Here is a 14,936-nt window from a genome sequence, read left to right as displayed (position 1 = left end):
CTGAAATGACTGCAGAGCAGCTCGCTGAGAAGCTGACTTCAGTCCTACTCCCAGCTAGCCACTACACAAACACCTGCTGAAATATATATGGGGCTCAGTACCCCTATAGGGGAAATAAGAGATATAGCCACTGAGTACAACTCACTAATCCACAGCAGCTCAGCATCTCCATACTGAGGTCAGCACGTTCGAAAATGGGGAGAGGCGTAAAAGAGTTGACTGTGTAATTTATGTCTTTTTACAAAGAAATATTCGTCTCTGCATTCGTGGCTCCCATGTGTGCACTGTAGGCACGTGTGATGTGCTTGACTTCTCTGAATACAGCAGGCTGAGGTCCTTGGGACAGGGACAAGTTGTTGCCCCAAGACAGCTCTTCCAGATATCAGGGCACAAGGACTGAATCCGCCTCCCGTTCCACTGGGGACTCACGTGGTGCTTAGTCTTTAAGCTTCCCCTGCACACAGGGGCAACTTTCACTTAGTGCAAGTCAATCATTAAATGGCATGAGCATCATTATTCAAAATGACTGCTGATAAACAGTCCCCCCGCAGCAGAGGCCTGGCTCTGTCCTGCCAAGAGGCCCCGATCCATCCCAGGACTTAGGCATGTGCTTGAACTTCAAGCATAAAAACCTTCCTAGTGATGCTGGATAGGGACATCTTGCAGGATGAAGCATGAGGCCATGGATCTTCCATGGAGGCTAATGGGGAAATCCAGACACAGAGAGCAGGATTAGGGCATGTAGCCTTCATTGCCTCTTTCAAGTGTCTGCCAATGGCAATGTAGGTACAAGTAGTATACTCCTACACCTACACCCTCCTGGTTTGGATAAAGGAGAATGGCAATTCATGCAGTGTAGTGTGAGCCTGCACCTTGATGTCAGCCCTATGTGTGTCTGTGTTACACGTTTGGACTGAGCTCCTTGCATCTGCTGAGGATATTGCTCTTACCTTGAATCCTGGCATCCCTGGGGGACCGGGTGGCCCTGGGGGGCACAGAGCTGGGCACTGCACAAAACAAAAGGTTTTGGTTTATTCAGTACACCAAATGGGGGTTTGCAGTGAGGTAGGTTCATTGCTATCGAGGGGAAAAGGGGTGACATGTCCATGACAAAAAAACCTCATCTAACGATTGATCATCCCAATTTTAAAATGATGCAGACCTTTTCTAATTTCTGGGCACCAGGTTTGTCCTGCAAGGTGCTACAATGCAGTTTTGGCCTACATTAGCCAAGATGATAGCACAAAAAAAGAAGAATTGCCTGTGACTTCCTCGCGCCAAGAGAGTATTTTCTCAAGTCTGAATTTAGCAGAGCGCCTCAGGTTTTTGGAAGCAAAACGTGAGACACAACAGAGCTCAGCCATGGGCTGGAGACCGAGCTAAACATGAAGCAACCCAACAGCAAGTTCTGGCGTTGTGCGTCTCCGCTGGAATTTGGAAATGTAATAGTGAAGAAATCAAAAGCTGCATAGGAATGTAACAGGGCTCTACGGCTGCTCCTCTAAAAATCTCGATGCATCAACAAATGCAATCTTCCCTCTATTTTTTTTTGTTTTAATCTCTGAATATCATTCTGTAGAAAGGACTTAATTTTCTATTAAATTCGACGGGCTGGCCTAAGTACAAATGACCAAAATGTTATCATTTTCCATTGTATCGCACACGGCTGTTCCATAAGGCAGCACAAACAAACTACAAGTATTTTTTGAATACTCCAATTAGGAAACCAAAGCAGCTGTCATAACAACAGCTGTGAAACCCTGAAAATGTCACTCAACAGCGCACTTTACTTTAATGCCTGCGCCGTTCTGTTGGCATAAAGAAATCAAGACATTTTCTGAAAATGGAAAGAGCACACAAAGCCCAGGGGACCAAGGTGCTGCCACCCAGGAAAATAAACAGCAGAGCAGAGCTCAGCCTTTCCTGTTTTGCAGCGCAGTTTGGCAGGAAAACCTGTCATGGCTGTCACATGCCAAATCTGTATGTGTTACACCGGTGTGCAAGGAAGCATATGCAAAATCGACACTAGGGGAGCAAAGAACATCTTTGAGGAAATGACACGGAGCACCTTGCACCAGCAGTAACGTTTCTGCATCCTCGAAAGAAGGCGCCAACAAGCACACTGATGCATGTGAGTGTCTTTATTCATCTCAAGGACCCCAGTCTTTGAATGAGGTCCCTCTGGTAGGCAGGGCTAGTCTTGCTGGTGTTTGCAGGTTTGGGCCCTTGTACATGCGTATGTTTGCCCAAATACAGACATTTAAAATGGTGTGCAAGAGAAGAGAGTGAAAACATAGATGAAACAAAAAGAAAAGCCTACCTGAAGGTCTCCACCACCATCCGGAAGAGCCCCGGGCAGCCCCTGTAACCAAGCAAGTTTGGATTCTTAACTATGCCAAAGACAAAGGGCCAAAAGGCAACGTATTTTAGTGATATGGGCATTTCCTATGCCTGTACTACCTCTGTAAGCCCCTGTTGGCTAGATCAAGCTCTTTGCACTCGTTTCACAGCATTCGTTGCATGGGCTGCCCCACGTCTCACAGGAGAAAATTCACTCGTGCACTGGGGGCCAGTACAAAACCAATGAGCCACTTACCACTTCCAAACATGGACTTAGATCTTGAGAAGATCCCACAAGAGAGTCAGTGGCCAAGGAAGAGGACCCAGGGTCCTGACAAAGGCATGTGCTCTAACCACTACATCCATGTGGTTCTTGTTTGTGGGGGGGGAGACCCAAGGAGCAAGCTTTCCGAAGTGCTGCATGTTTTAGCTCAGGGTATAGCACCCCACCTTTTTTGGTACGGAGGTGCCAGGTTCAGTCCCTACCACCGATGCCCCCAGGCAAACCCTAAACATTACAAGAAGGTAGGATCAGGTATGGCACGTGCGATGATCGGCCTGGGTTATTGCATTAAAAAAGCACCGTCCCAAGAGGATGACAGGCCTCGGCACAAGATCTGGTCAGAGCCCTCATATTTTCAAAAGAGATGAAGGAAGGGCCCATGAAAATATGGCCTCTTTTATTATGGGCACGTGGGAGGGAAAACTCATTCCAGGGACTAGTGTGTGCCCTCCATCCACATGCCATTGCATCTCTCCTGTCGCAACCTGAACAACAAACAGGCAGAAATAAATACTCGCTAGCATAGGCAATAAGTAGTCACTGCCTTCCTCAAATTCAGGGCTTTTTGCCTGTAGCAAGCAGACACGCTTCAAATAAAATGCAAAATGCCCTGCCAGTGGCCTTCAGAGGCACCAGAAAAAGATCCCAGAGTCGCACAGAGTTCAGTCCTCACAGTTATTACCCTGGAAATCTCCACTTACCGGAGGTCCTGGTGGCCCTGCTGGTCCCGGGAGTCCTGGAAGACCAGATGGTCCCTAAAAGGATTGAGAAAGAGTCAGAAGCTCCCTCCACACCATAGGCACCACATGCTCTCTTGGGAAGAAACCATTTAAGAAGCAAGTCCTGTTCTCCCAACTGATGGAAGCTTTCAATACAAACAACGAGACCAATGCAGACTGCAGGCATCACATAGGACACGGGTAAGGGAAGGAGGAAGAAAACTAGCTGGTCCTATTAACCACTGGAATGAAAGAAAGTATGGGAGGGGGAAACAAATTGCAGCTGCGTTTTCTGAACGTGGAATGAGCTGAAGTGCTGAGGCACCTTTACAGGAGGCCCGAGTTCCTCTTTCTGCCGATGCTTGGCTGTCTGCAGGGACGGCGCTGTCTCTGCACATCGAAACGTCACATTTGCACCTGTGTTTGTGTAGCCGTCAGGACCGCAACCTCTCATTCACTTGCGGGCACAAAGAAATACGAATGCAAATTCTGTGGGCGTCTGCCAAAGAGAGGTCCGGCTTACAAACTACGACACCCAGTAATGTTCATGCAGGTGATGCTGGTCCCTCATCACAAAGAACGGACACTTGGGTTGCAGGCACTCTGGTGGCATCAGAGACGGTGACACCTTAAGCTGGGGCAGTGTCTGGTCTTATGCATGCTCTGGATGTTGGTCACAAGGGGGCAACAGGTTTGCATCCTTGGGCAGCCCTGGAACGTGGCTCAGGCACACACTCTTTACACTAACGGGTGCCTCTCCTGCCATCTTTTCCACAGAGCAGGCAGGGTGTCGGACACATTATTCTTTCAGGGCAGAGCAAAAGACAAGACACAAGCCCTTCTTCATCCTGCACTGTAGGAGAATCAACAAATGGGAAAGAAAGAATGAGGAACTCACAGGGGACCCCTGAAATCCATTTCCACCTGGGAGTCCACTGGGTCCTGGAGGCCCCTGTAAAGTAGAGACGAGAACGTCACACGTGCTGCTACCCAACACCATTCCCAGGGCCAGCAGCAAATGCTCATCCTTCCACTCCCTGATCTTGCTCTCAAACAGCCAGATGGGCCCTACACAAAGACATGCACACGCTTTACCCGGCTGCATACGCCCTGTTTCCAGAAGCAATGCCATCCTAGGGAACAGGGAGATGCTCCCAACACTCTCCTTACCCTGGCTAAGGGCAGCTCTGACCTGACCCCAGTGACCCCAGGAAATGTCAATGCCTGGAAGTTGCAAAGCTGCCATGCCCAGGGCTGCTCTAAACGGTGCTAGCAGTCGAAACAGCCTTCTCCAGCAGCCCCAAGGATCTGGGTGGCATATGAGCAGCCTTAGCTACAGGCCTTGCTTCTCTGCACTCTGCACAGTGTGGAGGACCTAGGAATGGGGTCTGTGTGTAGGTTTTAGGTAAATTAAAAAAAAAAAAAAGGAAAGCAATAGCTGAACTGCCTTTTCTGAGAAAGATGCTCTTACTTACTGGAGGTCCTGGCAATCCTCTGGCCTGAAAACAAAATGTTAAAACAATGAGATATCGTTTGGAAACTGGCTACACAAGCAGATTATTGTTGCAAACCAAAACCTGAACAAAATTAATCAAAACTCTCTTCTTCCCTTTAATGCTCCTCTACTCTCAATTATCTCCATTTACAATTAGAAACTGGATCCGAAGTTGGGCACTGAATCCTGACGTTTTCTTGTCTTGTGCATTCCCTTTCCATGGCTGTTGCTTAAGGACTTATTTTCTGTTCTGGACAAAAATGACCTATACATATGTGAAGGCAGAAATATAGCCTTTGAGGTTTTTTAACTTGGTTGTCCTTACAGTATTTTTGCTGTTGACAAGCTATTCCTCTTGGCACCTGCTAAAAGTTATATTAAGAGAAATACAGTGTCTTCCCAAGTGTCAATGAAGCTACTACAAAAGAGTTGTAAGTAGAGTCACATCCCAGTCTCAGGTGTTGGCGAATCTGCAGGAAGTATTAGACTCAACGAGATATTACACGTGCACAAAATAAGCTATGCTCTTGCCTATTCTGAATCTCACCTACCTGCATCAGCATTGTGACACTTGGCTATAAGAACAGAAGCCTGCGAAGAGTAAAGGAGTCAAGCAAGATGCACGCTATTTCTACCCGGCTTGCTTGTTCACCTGGCTAAGACACTACCTAATCAATGCCTTGAAAAACACTATTCATTATTTCTTCATTTAAGGAGAAAAGTTTTCTTAACTGCAGCAGTTGTGTTGGGAGACTCTACTTAGACACCCATTAAGCTCAGCACCAAACATGCGACTGTCATTTTGTTACTATGACACGGATAATGAACATTTCCCCTCATTCCCATTGATCCAAATAGCGGCAGTTAAATGTGACCTCCCATTTAACACAGCAATCTAACACATCCGTACAGGGCTGAGAACAAAGTTTCCATGAACTTTAGAGAACTTAGTGGGCTGAACCTACTGACAGCTCCTTTTGCCTCTTTGGAAATGACATTATCTTACTCCATGAAATGCCTGATGAGCTAGTCGTGAGAGCCGTCTGGGTTGCTTTCTAGTACCAGGAAAGCAACAGAAGGACTCCCACTGGTCATATAATGTTTATAGCCATCTCTAATAATACACATTTGTTTTTGGTTTAAGTCGGGCTCAGTAGAAGCCCCCATACTTTCCTGTGACAGTGTGGCTACGCATTTGGAAACTGGCTACGCAAGTAGATCATTGTTGCAAACCAAAACCAGAACAAAATAAATCGAAGCTCCCTTGAACGCTCCCCTGCTCCCAACTATGTCTATTTACCATTACAAAGGAGCCTTGCTGCTATGTTACTGTGCACCATTCTTCATGCATATTGCTTATCAATGCTGGATAAGAAATGTTCAAATGCTAAGAGCTACTCACAGCCGATCCAGGGGGCCCGGCAGGTCCCAAAGCGCCCTGTGGGGTTAAAACATCAGAAAGTGAGTGAGCAGGTAGGTCGCATCAAGAGTCATATAAGGTCTGTTCCTAGTCCACTACTTCAGCCCCTCTAGATCTCCACAGATCTTGGAGGTTACTTGCCTTTGGGGAAGCTCAAAGAAACCCCATACACATGGAAAAAGCAGGCTGAGTTCATACCCATAAGCAAAAAACTTTATTCACAGACACTTTGACATTTCTGATCAATTCATCGACTCAAGAATGTTTCTCAGAGCACAGAGCTGGATGTTCAAAGTTTGGTTTTTCCCCCCCTTGTTTGCTTGGCAAATACAATGAACCAAGACTAAAATATAAGACTCTCCTAAGTGAGATTAAATATGAGAATCCACACTTCTTAGCAGCTATGGATTAGTCTGTGAACATGAAGCATCTGCATAGTGAACCTCGTTCATTTGAACTCTTCCATCCCTTGAAGACTTCATGCTGTAGACCTGATGATAGATTTTAAAGCTGCTTGCAGGACTGAGACACAGTTGAACTGAATTTTATTTTTCTGCCAGCAAAGACATTTAATTTTTGTGACTTGTGCATTTTCATGACTTCCCTTGAAAAATCCCCCAACCCTTCCGGCGTTATTTCCCTCTAGCTTTTGCATTCAAACTCCTAAGCCTGGATTACAGCTTGGAGAGCATGTCTGTGATATTAAATTGGGTTCTAAAATTAAATCACTGTCAAAATTGTTGAGTTTCCTCTTAATTAAAGCTAACAAGACAGGCAGATGGGTCTTTTGAATCCCTTTGTTGTATTCCAAAAGGTACCAACACTAGCAAACAGAAGGTATAATTAATTATAGGTAACAGCTCCAAAAATGAATTGAAATGGAGAAATGCACAAATAAAACCATGTTCACTGAATGGTGCATATTACTGCCACAGACTCTGTACCAATACGGGACAAGAGAACCAGGCACAGCATGGCTGTCCTCCTACAATTTAATCGCTCCATCTTGTTGGCATGTGCAGTTATAGGAAAGGTTTATTTGCATTGGTGTTGTCAAACATTTTCCCCATTATTCAAGTGGGGAACTGTGATCCACGGTGGTGGCTGATAATACCACGGTTCTCCAGTCACCTTCTCTACAACAGTCGGGGGATTAGAGGCTTATCTATAAGAGCAATGCAGCATCCTTTATAAATAAAACATTAGCTTGCAGTAGGACACATCTCAAGACATAGCCAGCCATATTAATGCAACCCGGAGGGACTGTAATGGCAAACAGGGCTGTCATCCCCACTTTCTCAACCTGGGCAAAAAGCTGACATTTCTACAATGAGATGCTATAAGTCTGTGAGTAACTCTGGAGTCCTCACTACTGCAAGCCCAGATTTGCAAAACCAAAGATGCAAACTGGCTTGTGATCTTATGTCCACAGCGCCATCAAACTGGGTAACTGTGTGCAAAATCCCTAGGAGTGGCTATTTGCCTGGGCAGCGAAGCCCGTTGTGCATATAACCATGGTAACCACAGGCCAGATCTGATTTAAATCTGTTAGGCATCCCAGTGCCTATTTGTGATCCTTTCCCCTGAAAAACTATTAGTGCAAAAGGGGGATTGGCCTGCACTGGTTTTTTGCGCTTTAGTCTTCAGGCTAAGATGAAGGTGTGTTACAAAAGGATGTCAAGAGTTTTCCAGGGACTTGAACAAGGTGGAGGAGGATCAACTTGGACAACCAAATGCCACTTGCACGCTTAGCTGGTGGAAGAGGTTTTGGCTCTGCATGTCCAGACTAGACACGCAGTCTCATGGTGGCAGGTTTCGAATGCCAGAAACTCTTTATCCAAACAAGCCAACCAACAAGTACACTTAGGAGGTACAGTGAAAGAAATGTTTCTAAGCAGAACATAACCATCATGGCCTACAAACACAAACTACACCTCCCCAGGATGCTACAGAGCAAGCCTGCAAGCACAGGCAGCACTAAACCAAACTTTACCCTGTAGACAAGTGGGTGAGGAAGCGCCCAGTTGAGCAAATTCAGAAAATGCAATGCATGAACACACACAAAAAATATCCTGATGACTACTTGGCGCTATCATTTAGAAGCCAGTTTTGCTGTGCTGTGAACCGTAGGAGTCAACAAGAACCGTAGCGATATCTGTTCATGGGATCACTGTCCTCCGAACCACGGAGAGCTTACAGGATTGATTGCATGCTGACACAATATTTAGTATAAAAGAGTATTTGCTCAAAACTTCATGGCTGTCAGTAGGAGATGTTAACCTGGGAGCCTTCTATCTGGATTTGACCGTCTGAACTAAAATGGGAGACTGATCCCTCTCACAGGACTATCCTAGGAGCAAATCTCAGGTTTTTTCTAATCAAACTAAAATCTATGGCACACCACAACAACTGCCAGCTACAGCCTTAGTGAAATAATATCGAACTGAAGCTGCAGGGTCGGTTATTTGCCCAATGTCAAATCAAAACCAATCTCCATCAAGATCCTCTAGTCAACAGCTGTTGCAATGAACAGTTTCACCCGGCAATAGGATGGCGTGCTCCAAGGAAAAGAAGAGTCCCAAGACGTTTCTGCATGATCTACTCATATCCCAGTGGACCTCCTAACAGGCTTCATGGTAAACCGCTATGTAAATCATTGCAGTTCAATTCAGTTTCTAAAGGGCTAGGTTATGACCTGCTTGAGTGCCGCAGCTGTCCCTGTTATACAAGGCTGCAGAGCTACAGAAACCAGCGATTATTCTCCATGGAAGGGGAGGGGAGGGGAGAGGAGAGGAGAGCCGGGACCTGAATCAGAGGGACATAGCAGAAAAATGCAAGCTTGGCTGCCAGTAGCAAGAAAGTAGCTCACAGAGGATGCAAACGAACTATCCCATCCCTGCTAATGGTCAGGAGCAATTAGTAAGACTATGATGATTCGTGAAAGTATAATTTGCCAGTCCTCCACCAGCTACCCAGCAATTTGAGATACGGTAACTCACTATTGTATAGGACGATAGTAATGTAAGGCAAATCACAGAATCGTAGAGAAGTAGGGCTGGAAGGGACCTCAGGAGGTCATCTAGTCCAGCCCCAGGGCTCAAGGCAGGACCTTCCCTATCCAAACCATCCTAGACAAGTGTTTGTCTAACCTGCTCCTAAAACGGCAACTACCAGCACAGCTACCAGGCACAAGGGCCCAAATCATCAAATACACTCAAATACATCAAATACAACCTGCTACAGGAAGAGCACAGGGATGAGGGCAGTGCCCATGTCCTGCCACTGCAAGGACAGGAAATCAATTATTAAATAACAATCCAGGGAAGAGGCCCATGTGGTCCACCCTACTGCAGAGAAAAGCAAGGACCTCCCCACAAGCCATGCCAATAAATAATGTATTGTCATCACATAGGAAGGGGGAATCTAAAAAAACAAGCACTGGACATACCTCAGTTGTCCTGATGCTCCCATGAATTGGGTGGGTTTTGCCCTTAAACCTGGCGATGGAAGGATCAGCTCACTGTAGGGACATCTACCCATAGCAAGGACCCAGCAACATGGGTCCCAGGCGTCATCTTTTGCAGCCAGGGTCAGAAGAGTACATGGGTGGGAGAAGGGCCTTCCTTCCATGCCAGCCATTCCCAGTTGCTGTGTCAGCCCCTTTTGGACCATTAATGGCTGTGCTAAATTACTCTAGGGAATGTGGGCAATGCACAGAGAGCACAAAGTGCAGCTCAAAATGCCTCAGCCAGAGAGAAGAGCCAGCACCTGCCTAGAGAAGTAAGTACCTCCCAGTGCAAGGTGAAGAGTTTCTGCAGATCTCAGATGAGTGACCAGCTTACACAGACAGGTGCACGCACGTGTGTGCATGCATTCTGTAGACCAGGTTCTTTGGGTAAACGTGATCTCTTTTATTGGACCAACTAAATAGTTGGAAAAAATTGTTCTTTGCAAGTTTTCGGGTACAAACCTGTGTGTGCAACACAGGGAGCTGATGAGTGCACAGGAACCACAGACACTGTGCACTGCTGGCCTTAATCTCTACCTAGGAAATTCATTGCCGTTCCAATCTCAGATTTACACAAGAGAAAGTGAGTGCTCTTCCCTGCCAAGTGCTACACCTCGGCAGAAGGGACTGGGGTCACACAAAAGTTTGCTCCAAGACTCAGTTCTCATTTAAAATGGAAGGAACACTTGTTGCTATGTAGCAAGGCCCAGTATCTCCAATATTTAGGTGCCTAACTCCTGTTATAACCAGTAAGAATTAGGTGCCTAAATAGGAGCTGTCCCCTGATATTTGAGCAAAAGTGCTAAGGATTTTTATTCATGTTTTCAATTTTCACCGACATTGTTTTCATCAGGAAACCACTCCGGGGTCAAAATAATTCAGCATCTGGCCTTCTCACAGCGTGGCTACTGCCATGTTGTAAGGAGCCCAGATCTTGCATAACTTTAGCCCCATAAATACCCTCTCTGAAGCATTTGGGGGTAGGTGCGGGGGAAGGAATCAGTGAAATGTTCCCCCCCCCCCAGTCATACTAAGGGTGATGTATGACTACATGGTACTTCCAAGAGCTTCTGCTTGAGCTTAGCTGCCTTGTGCTCCCAGAGTTTCGAGATTACTCATAACCAAAGAGCATTAGCTATTGCAGGGTAAAGAAAATCCAGCCAGACAATGCCAGCAGCACAGTGATTTAGTTATTCATCTTACCAGCACAAAGGAAAAGAAGGGGAGAAGTGCCACTCTTATTTGGTATAGATGATAATGTTTGCCTGTTGCTACCCCCACAGACCTCGCAATGAATTTTCATAAGCTCTATTGACATTCAGTATTTGAGATATAACAGCATTAATTGTGCATAACTCTTTGTTCTGAATTTCTATTGTTCTTGGCTGATGCGATTCAAGAGCGAATGCAGAATTTAGAATGGCAAATGAGAAGATGAAAGGCTCAGACACAAGAGCGATGCTTTCATTTACGGGGCATTTTAAACTAATGTTGCTCAGTCAGCAGCATCGTCATCATCCACTTAAGGAGTGACACAGGAGTGGAGTCTAGGTCTGCTTCCCTGGTCTATGTTGCCAAAGGCTCACAAAACACTTGCATGAAAAACCTATGCATTTACCATGACGGCACACACAAAAAGGTGGTGCTACTTTGTGCGTGCAATTGTGCACATATGTAGGCCCAGAAACTGCAGCTGGTCCATATGCGTGGAGCCCCACTGAAATCACACCAGCCGAGCGCCCTCTGCGTCAGCAGGTATCAGTGGCCCACAGGCTCCTATTTGAACAGCTCCCTACAATTTCTGCTCTAACTGAATCCCATTTTGGCGTATGCCAGTTTGTCAGGGTTAGCATCACGTTGCAATTGCTTTCTCTTTTATGAGTGCCATTTAGAGCTGAGGGGGGAACAAGTGAATGCAGAAGACAGGCTGGAGGCATCTCAAGCATAACCTGCCTTACCCAGCCAAAGATACCCATTATCTTCTACCTACCCATTGTCTTCTCCCATTGCTCTGTTGCTTGGTTGTAGACCACTTATCCAAGAGATATAGGACGTGTTCCTCATTAATACTGCACTGGGGCAAACCAGGTGTGATAAAAGAAGTCGCACGATCTGCAACCTGAAGCTCAAACTGAACCAGGTCCCGTGCCTGGGACTTTTGAAGAATATTAAGCCCTCAACTCCCATCAAAAGTCATGGGAGTAGGACGCCTAATTCCTCCAAGATCCTCTGAACATGGCAGTCAGGGTGCAGATCACTCCGATGACTTCCCTTTTGCACATCCCGGGAGAGGCTGCAAGAAGGAGCAGAAGTGCTGGAATACCATGGCTCGCAGAGCCTTCCTGAGACAGGCAAGTGCCTTTGCTGCCAGAAGGAATCAGCACTCGTGGCAGAGCTGATATCTTTTATTAGACCCACTGGGTAGCTGCAAAAAAATCCAAATCTTTATTTGCAAGCTTTAGTGCATGCTCACCCTTCTTCAGGCATAGGAGAACGCAAAGATTGGGAAATTTCTCCTAGATGGAAATGAAAATTCATATTTCACAGGAGAGCTGCAAGTATTGTAAGATCTCCTGGTTGGAAAAGCTCGTTTTGTGCAAATTAGGCTCAGGTAAAAGTTAGAGCAATCTATTTTACCTTGGGGTTGTCTGATGGTAAGCAGGACGTTGTACTGGCTGTCGGAGGGATGTGAAAGGAAGCCAAACAGTCCCCTCACAAGAGGCTATAATTTAGCCTCCAAGGTCTTAGCCAGGGAGTTGTTATTTCCAAAAGGGCATTTCACAATTACTTTCTTTCACGAGGGAGGGGAAGGGGCATCGTTTCCTGAGTCCGACAGAGTCCGAAACGTACCCAACACAAGCAGCACAGGAGTAGGGCGGGCAGACAGACACGAAAATACCCCAGCGGCGTGGTTGTGCGTGCCTGTGCAGTGATCCCCAGCAGGTCCCGGCCCCCTCCCTGCTCTCGGCATTCCAGCCCCGATTACAAGTGTTTTTTCCTTATTACGTTCACAGAGGAAGGCTAAGCAAACAGACAGATCCTGAGGACCCACGCCCCTCATTAGGAAGAGTCCTGCTAGGACCAGACTGTAATCCAATAAAGATCAGCTCTGTTGCAAATCTCAGCTCAGTCATTTTCCTCCTACTTAGCGTCCTGTTTTCCCTCCATTGCTTTTATCTCTTGCCTCCAGCCGGCTAAGCTTTTACTGATGACTACAGGACAAGCGAGGCTCTTTTCCCAGAACTTTCCTAACATCCATTGACTGAAACCCAGACCTCAATCCCATTGAAATCAATTCCACAACTTCCATTGGCTTTGCTGGGCTCGGGTGTAGACTCTTTTGGCCCTCGTTTTCTGAACTGTTTCAGTGCCTAACCCTAACTTGCATTTGAATTAGAGCGAAGTGTCTGAATACCTCTGAAGATCTGGACCTCAGTAGGTAATAATGAACATTATGCAACCCCTTCTAGCCCTAAACTTCTCTGAATCTGTGAATTCCTCCTCCTTTTACATTGGGCCCTGAGCAAGCTGGACTCACTCCATTAAGCTCAGTGGAGAGGCAGTGGTTTACATCAGTATTGTAATACGGCGTTTTTGACTTACAACCCACTCTCTCCAGCAACAATATTTTCTCTTATCATTCGAAAAACTATCCTGCTGGAATTTTTCATTTTGAGGCAATATGATTTCTGAATCTATAAGCATAAGGGCATGGAAAATGCTTGAATTCTGAATTCAGACACACATTAGGAATGATTATGCGCGCTAGCAAGTTGCAGAGCCGAGGCGATTTCTCAGAGCTCCACTGGTTTGTGGATGCGCTCTGCATCACTTCTGCTCAAAAACACTAAACTTCACCCAGCAGTTTTTAAAATCTTTTGATCATCAGGAGCCAGAAAGAAGGCAACAGTCCGATGATCTTATTTCCAAAAATAACTGCCTTTCTGTTTAAAAACTAACCGGACCTGATGCTGCACAGACCTACCAGCAAAATCGGTGGGTGTTGTGTCTGAGAGCGCATCTGCAGCAAGAAGAGTCCTGGAGTGCCAGACTTAATGGACGATGACATTGGCCAGACTGAGCATTTCACGGTTGTACTGAGAGTGGCAGCACAGGTGGGAGAGCAGACATTTATTAGTCGTATGCTAACAGAAACTGAAAATCTCTCGTGAGTGTGATTTGACTGGGATGATCTAGGTCTGCTTTGAACAGGGGGTTGGACTAGATGACCTTCTGAGGTCCCTTCCCACCCTCATTTTCTGTGATCCTATGTCCTGCCATGCACAAGCCACCTGTTTAGAAGGACAGCCAGGAGAGTCTTTGCTGCTCTCTAGTTCAGGAAACCATCCCTATTCAGGAGGGCACTTAACTGGAAGAACAAGCCTGAGTCCCACTGTGGTCAAACATATGCTTATAGCTCATGGAGTGCAATGAGGCTGAAATGCTTTCCTATATCAGGACCGGTAGAAATGCAGTGAGGAAACAATGCTTCACAGGGGAAGCTTTGTTTTCAAGCAATGCATTGCTTTTCCTCTGCTTTTACTGCACCGATTTGTGTAGCTGGATTGCTGACCTCGGCACACTCCTGTAATGGGCAACAGCCCCCTAATTTCCACACCGTGTTGTAGGAACTGATTATCAAGCTAGATGCAAACCCAAGCTGAGTGCACAGATCGGACAACTGTGCACGCTAATCGGATGCTTCCATGCTCCAGCTAAATGTCTGGAAGGGAAGGTCCTGCGCACATAAATGGCAAGCTGTTACTCTGTTGGCACATGTCCATTAGGTGCTGGTGTGCTCACACCTCCATGGGCTAATAAGATAACAGATCTTAAACCTCATTTGCACAATTGCTCCTGGATGCCATCTCCTGTGGTTTGATTCCCACTGCATTCATGAGAACAGGACCCACACAGCATCAGAGACCGGCACCACTTTCTCCTTGTAACAGAAATAAGCCTTGACCCTTGGCTATGTGCTCAGGTCCAAAAAGGGCGACAAGGCAAGTGAGTGCCTGACAACTTCCCAGGCTCAGGATTTCCTCTCTCAGTGTACAGGAGCCTCAAAGCCTTCTCCTGTGTGCTGTTGTGAGTGATGGGTTCTCCAGTGGAGAATGCTAAGCACAGAGGGGATCCCTGGAAGAGCAGCCAGGGCCATGGGTTTGCTCCCC

At 46.4% G+C, this 14,936-nt stretch overlaps 1 protein-coding gene across 1 annotated transcript in view; it reads right to left on the bottom strand.

The window, feature by feature from the left end:
• COL9A3 (collagen type IX alpha 3 chain) overlaps positions 1-14,936 on the bottom strand; it is a 55,518-nt gene that overhangs the window by 28,296 nt on the left and 12,286 nt on the right. The window contains exons 6-11 of the mRNA XM_006021628.3: positions 6,240-6,275; positions 4,818-4,841; positions 4,241-4,294; positions 3,325-3,378; positions 2,321-2,362; positions 951-1,007 (exon numbers count right to left, since the gene is read on the bottom strand). Of these exons, the coding sequence (XP_006021690.1) occupies positions 951-1,007; positions 2,321-2,362; positions 3,325-3,378; positions 4,241-4,294; positions 4,818-4,841; positions 6,240-6,275 (267 nt within the window). The remainder of the gene's footprint in view (positions 1-950; positions 1,008-2,320; positions 2,363-3,324; positions 3,379-4,240; positions 4,295-4,817; positions 4,842-6,239; positions 6,276-14,936) is intronic.

This window comes from Alligator sinensis, unplaced genomic scaffold (assembly GCF_000455745.1).
Source record: "Alligator sinensis unplaced genomic scaffold, ASM45574v1 scaffold752_1, whole genome shotgun sequence".
Classification (NCBI taxonomy): Eukaryota; Metazoa; Chordata; order Crocodylia; family Alligatoridae; genus Alligator; species Alligator sinensis.
Note: the sequence above shows the minus strand (reverse complement) of the source record. Positions and strands in the feature narration are given on the sequence as shown.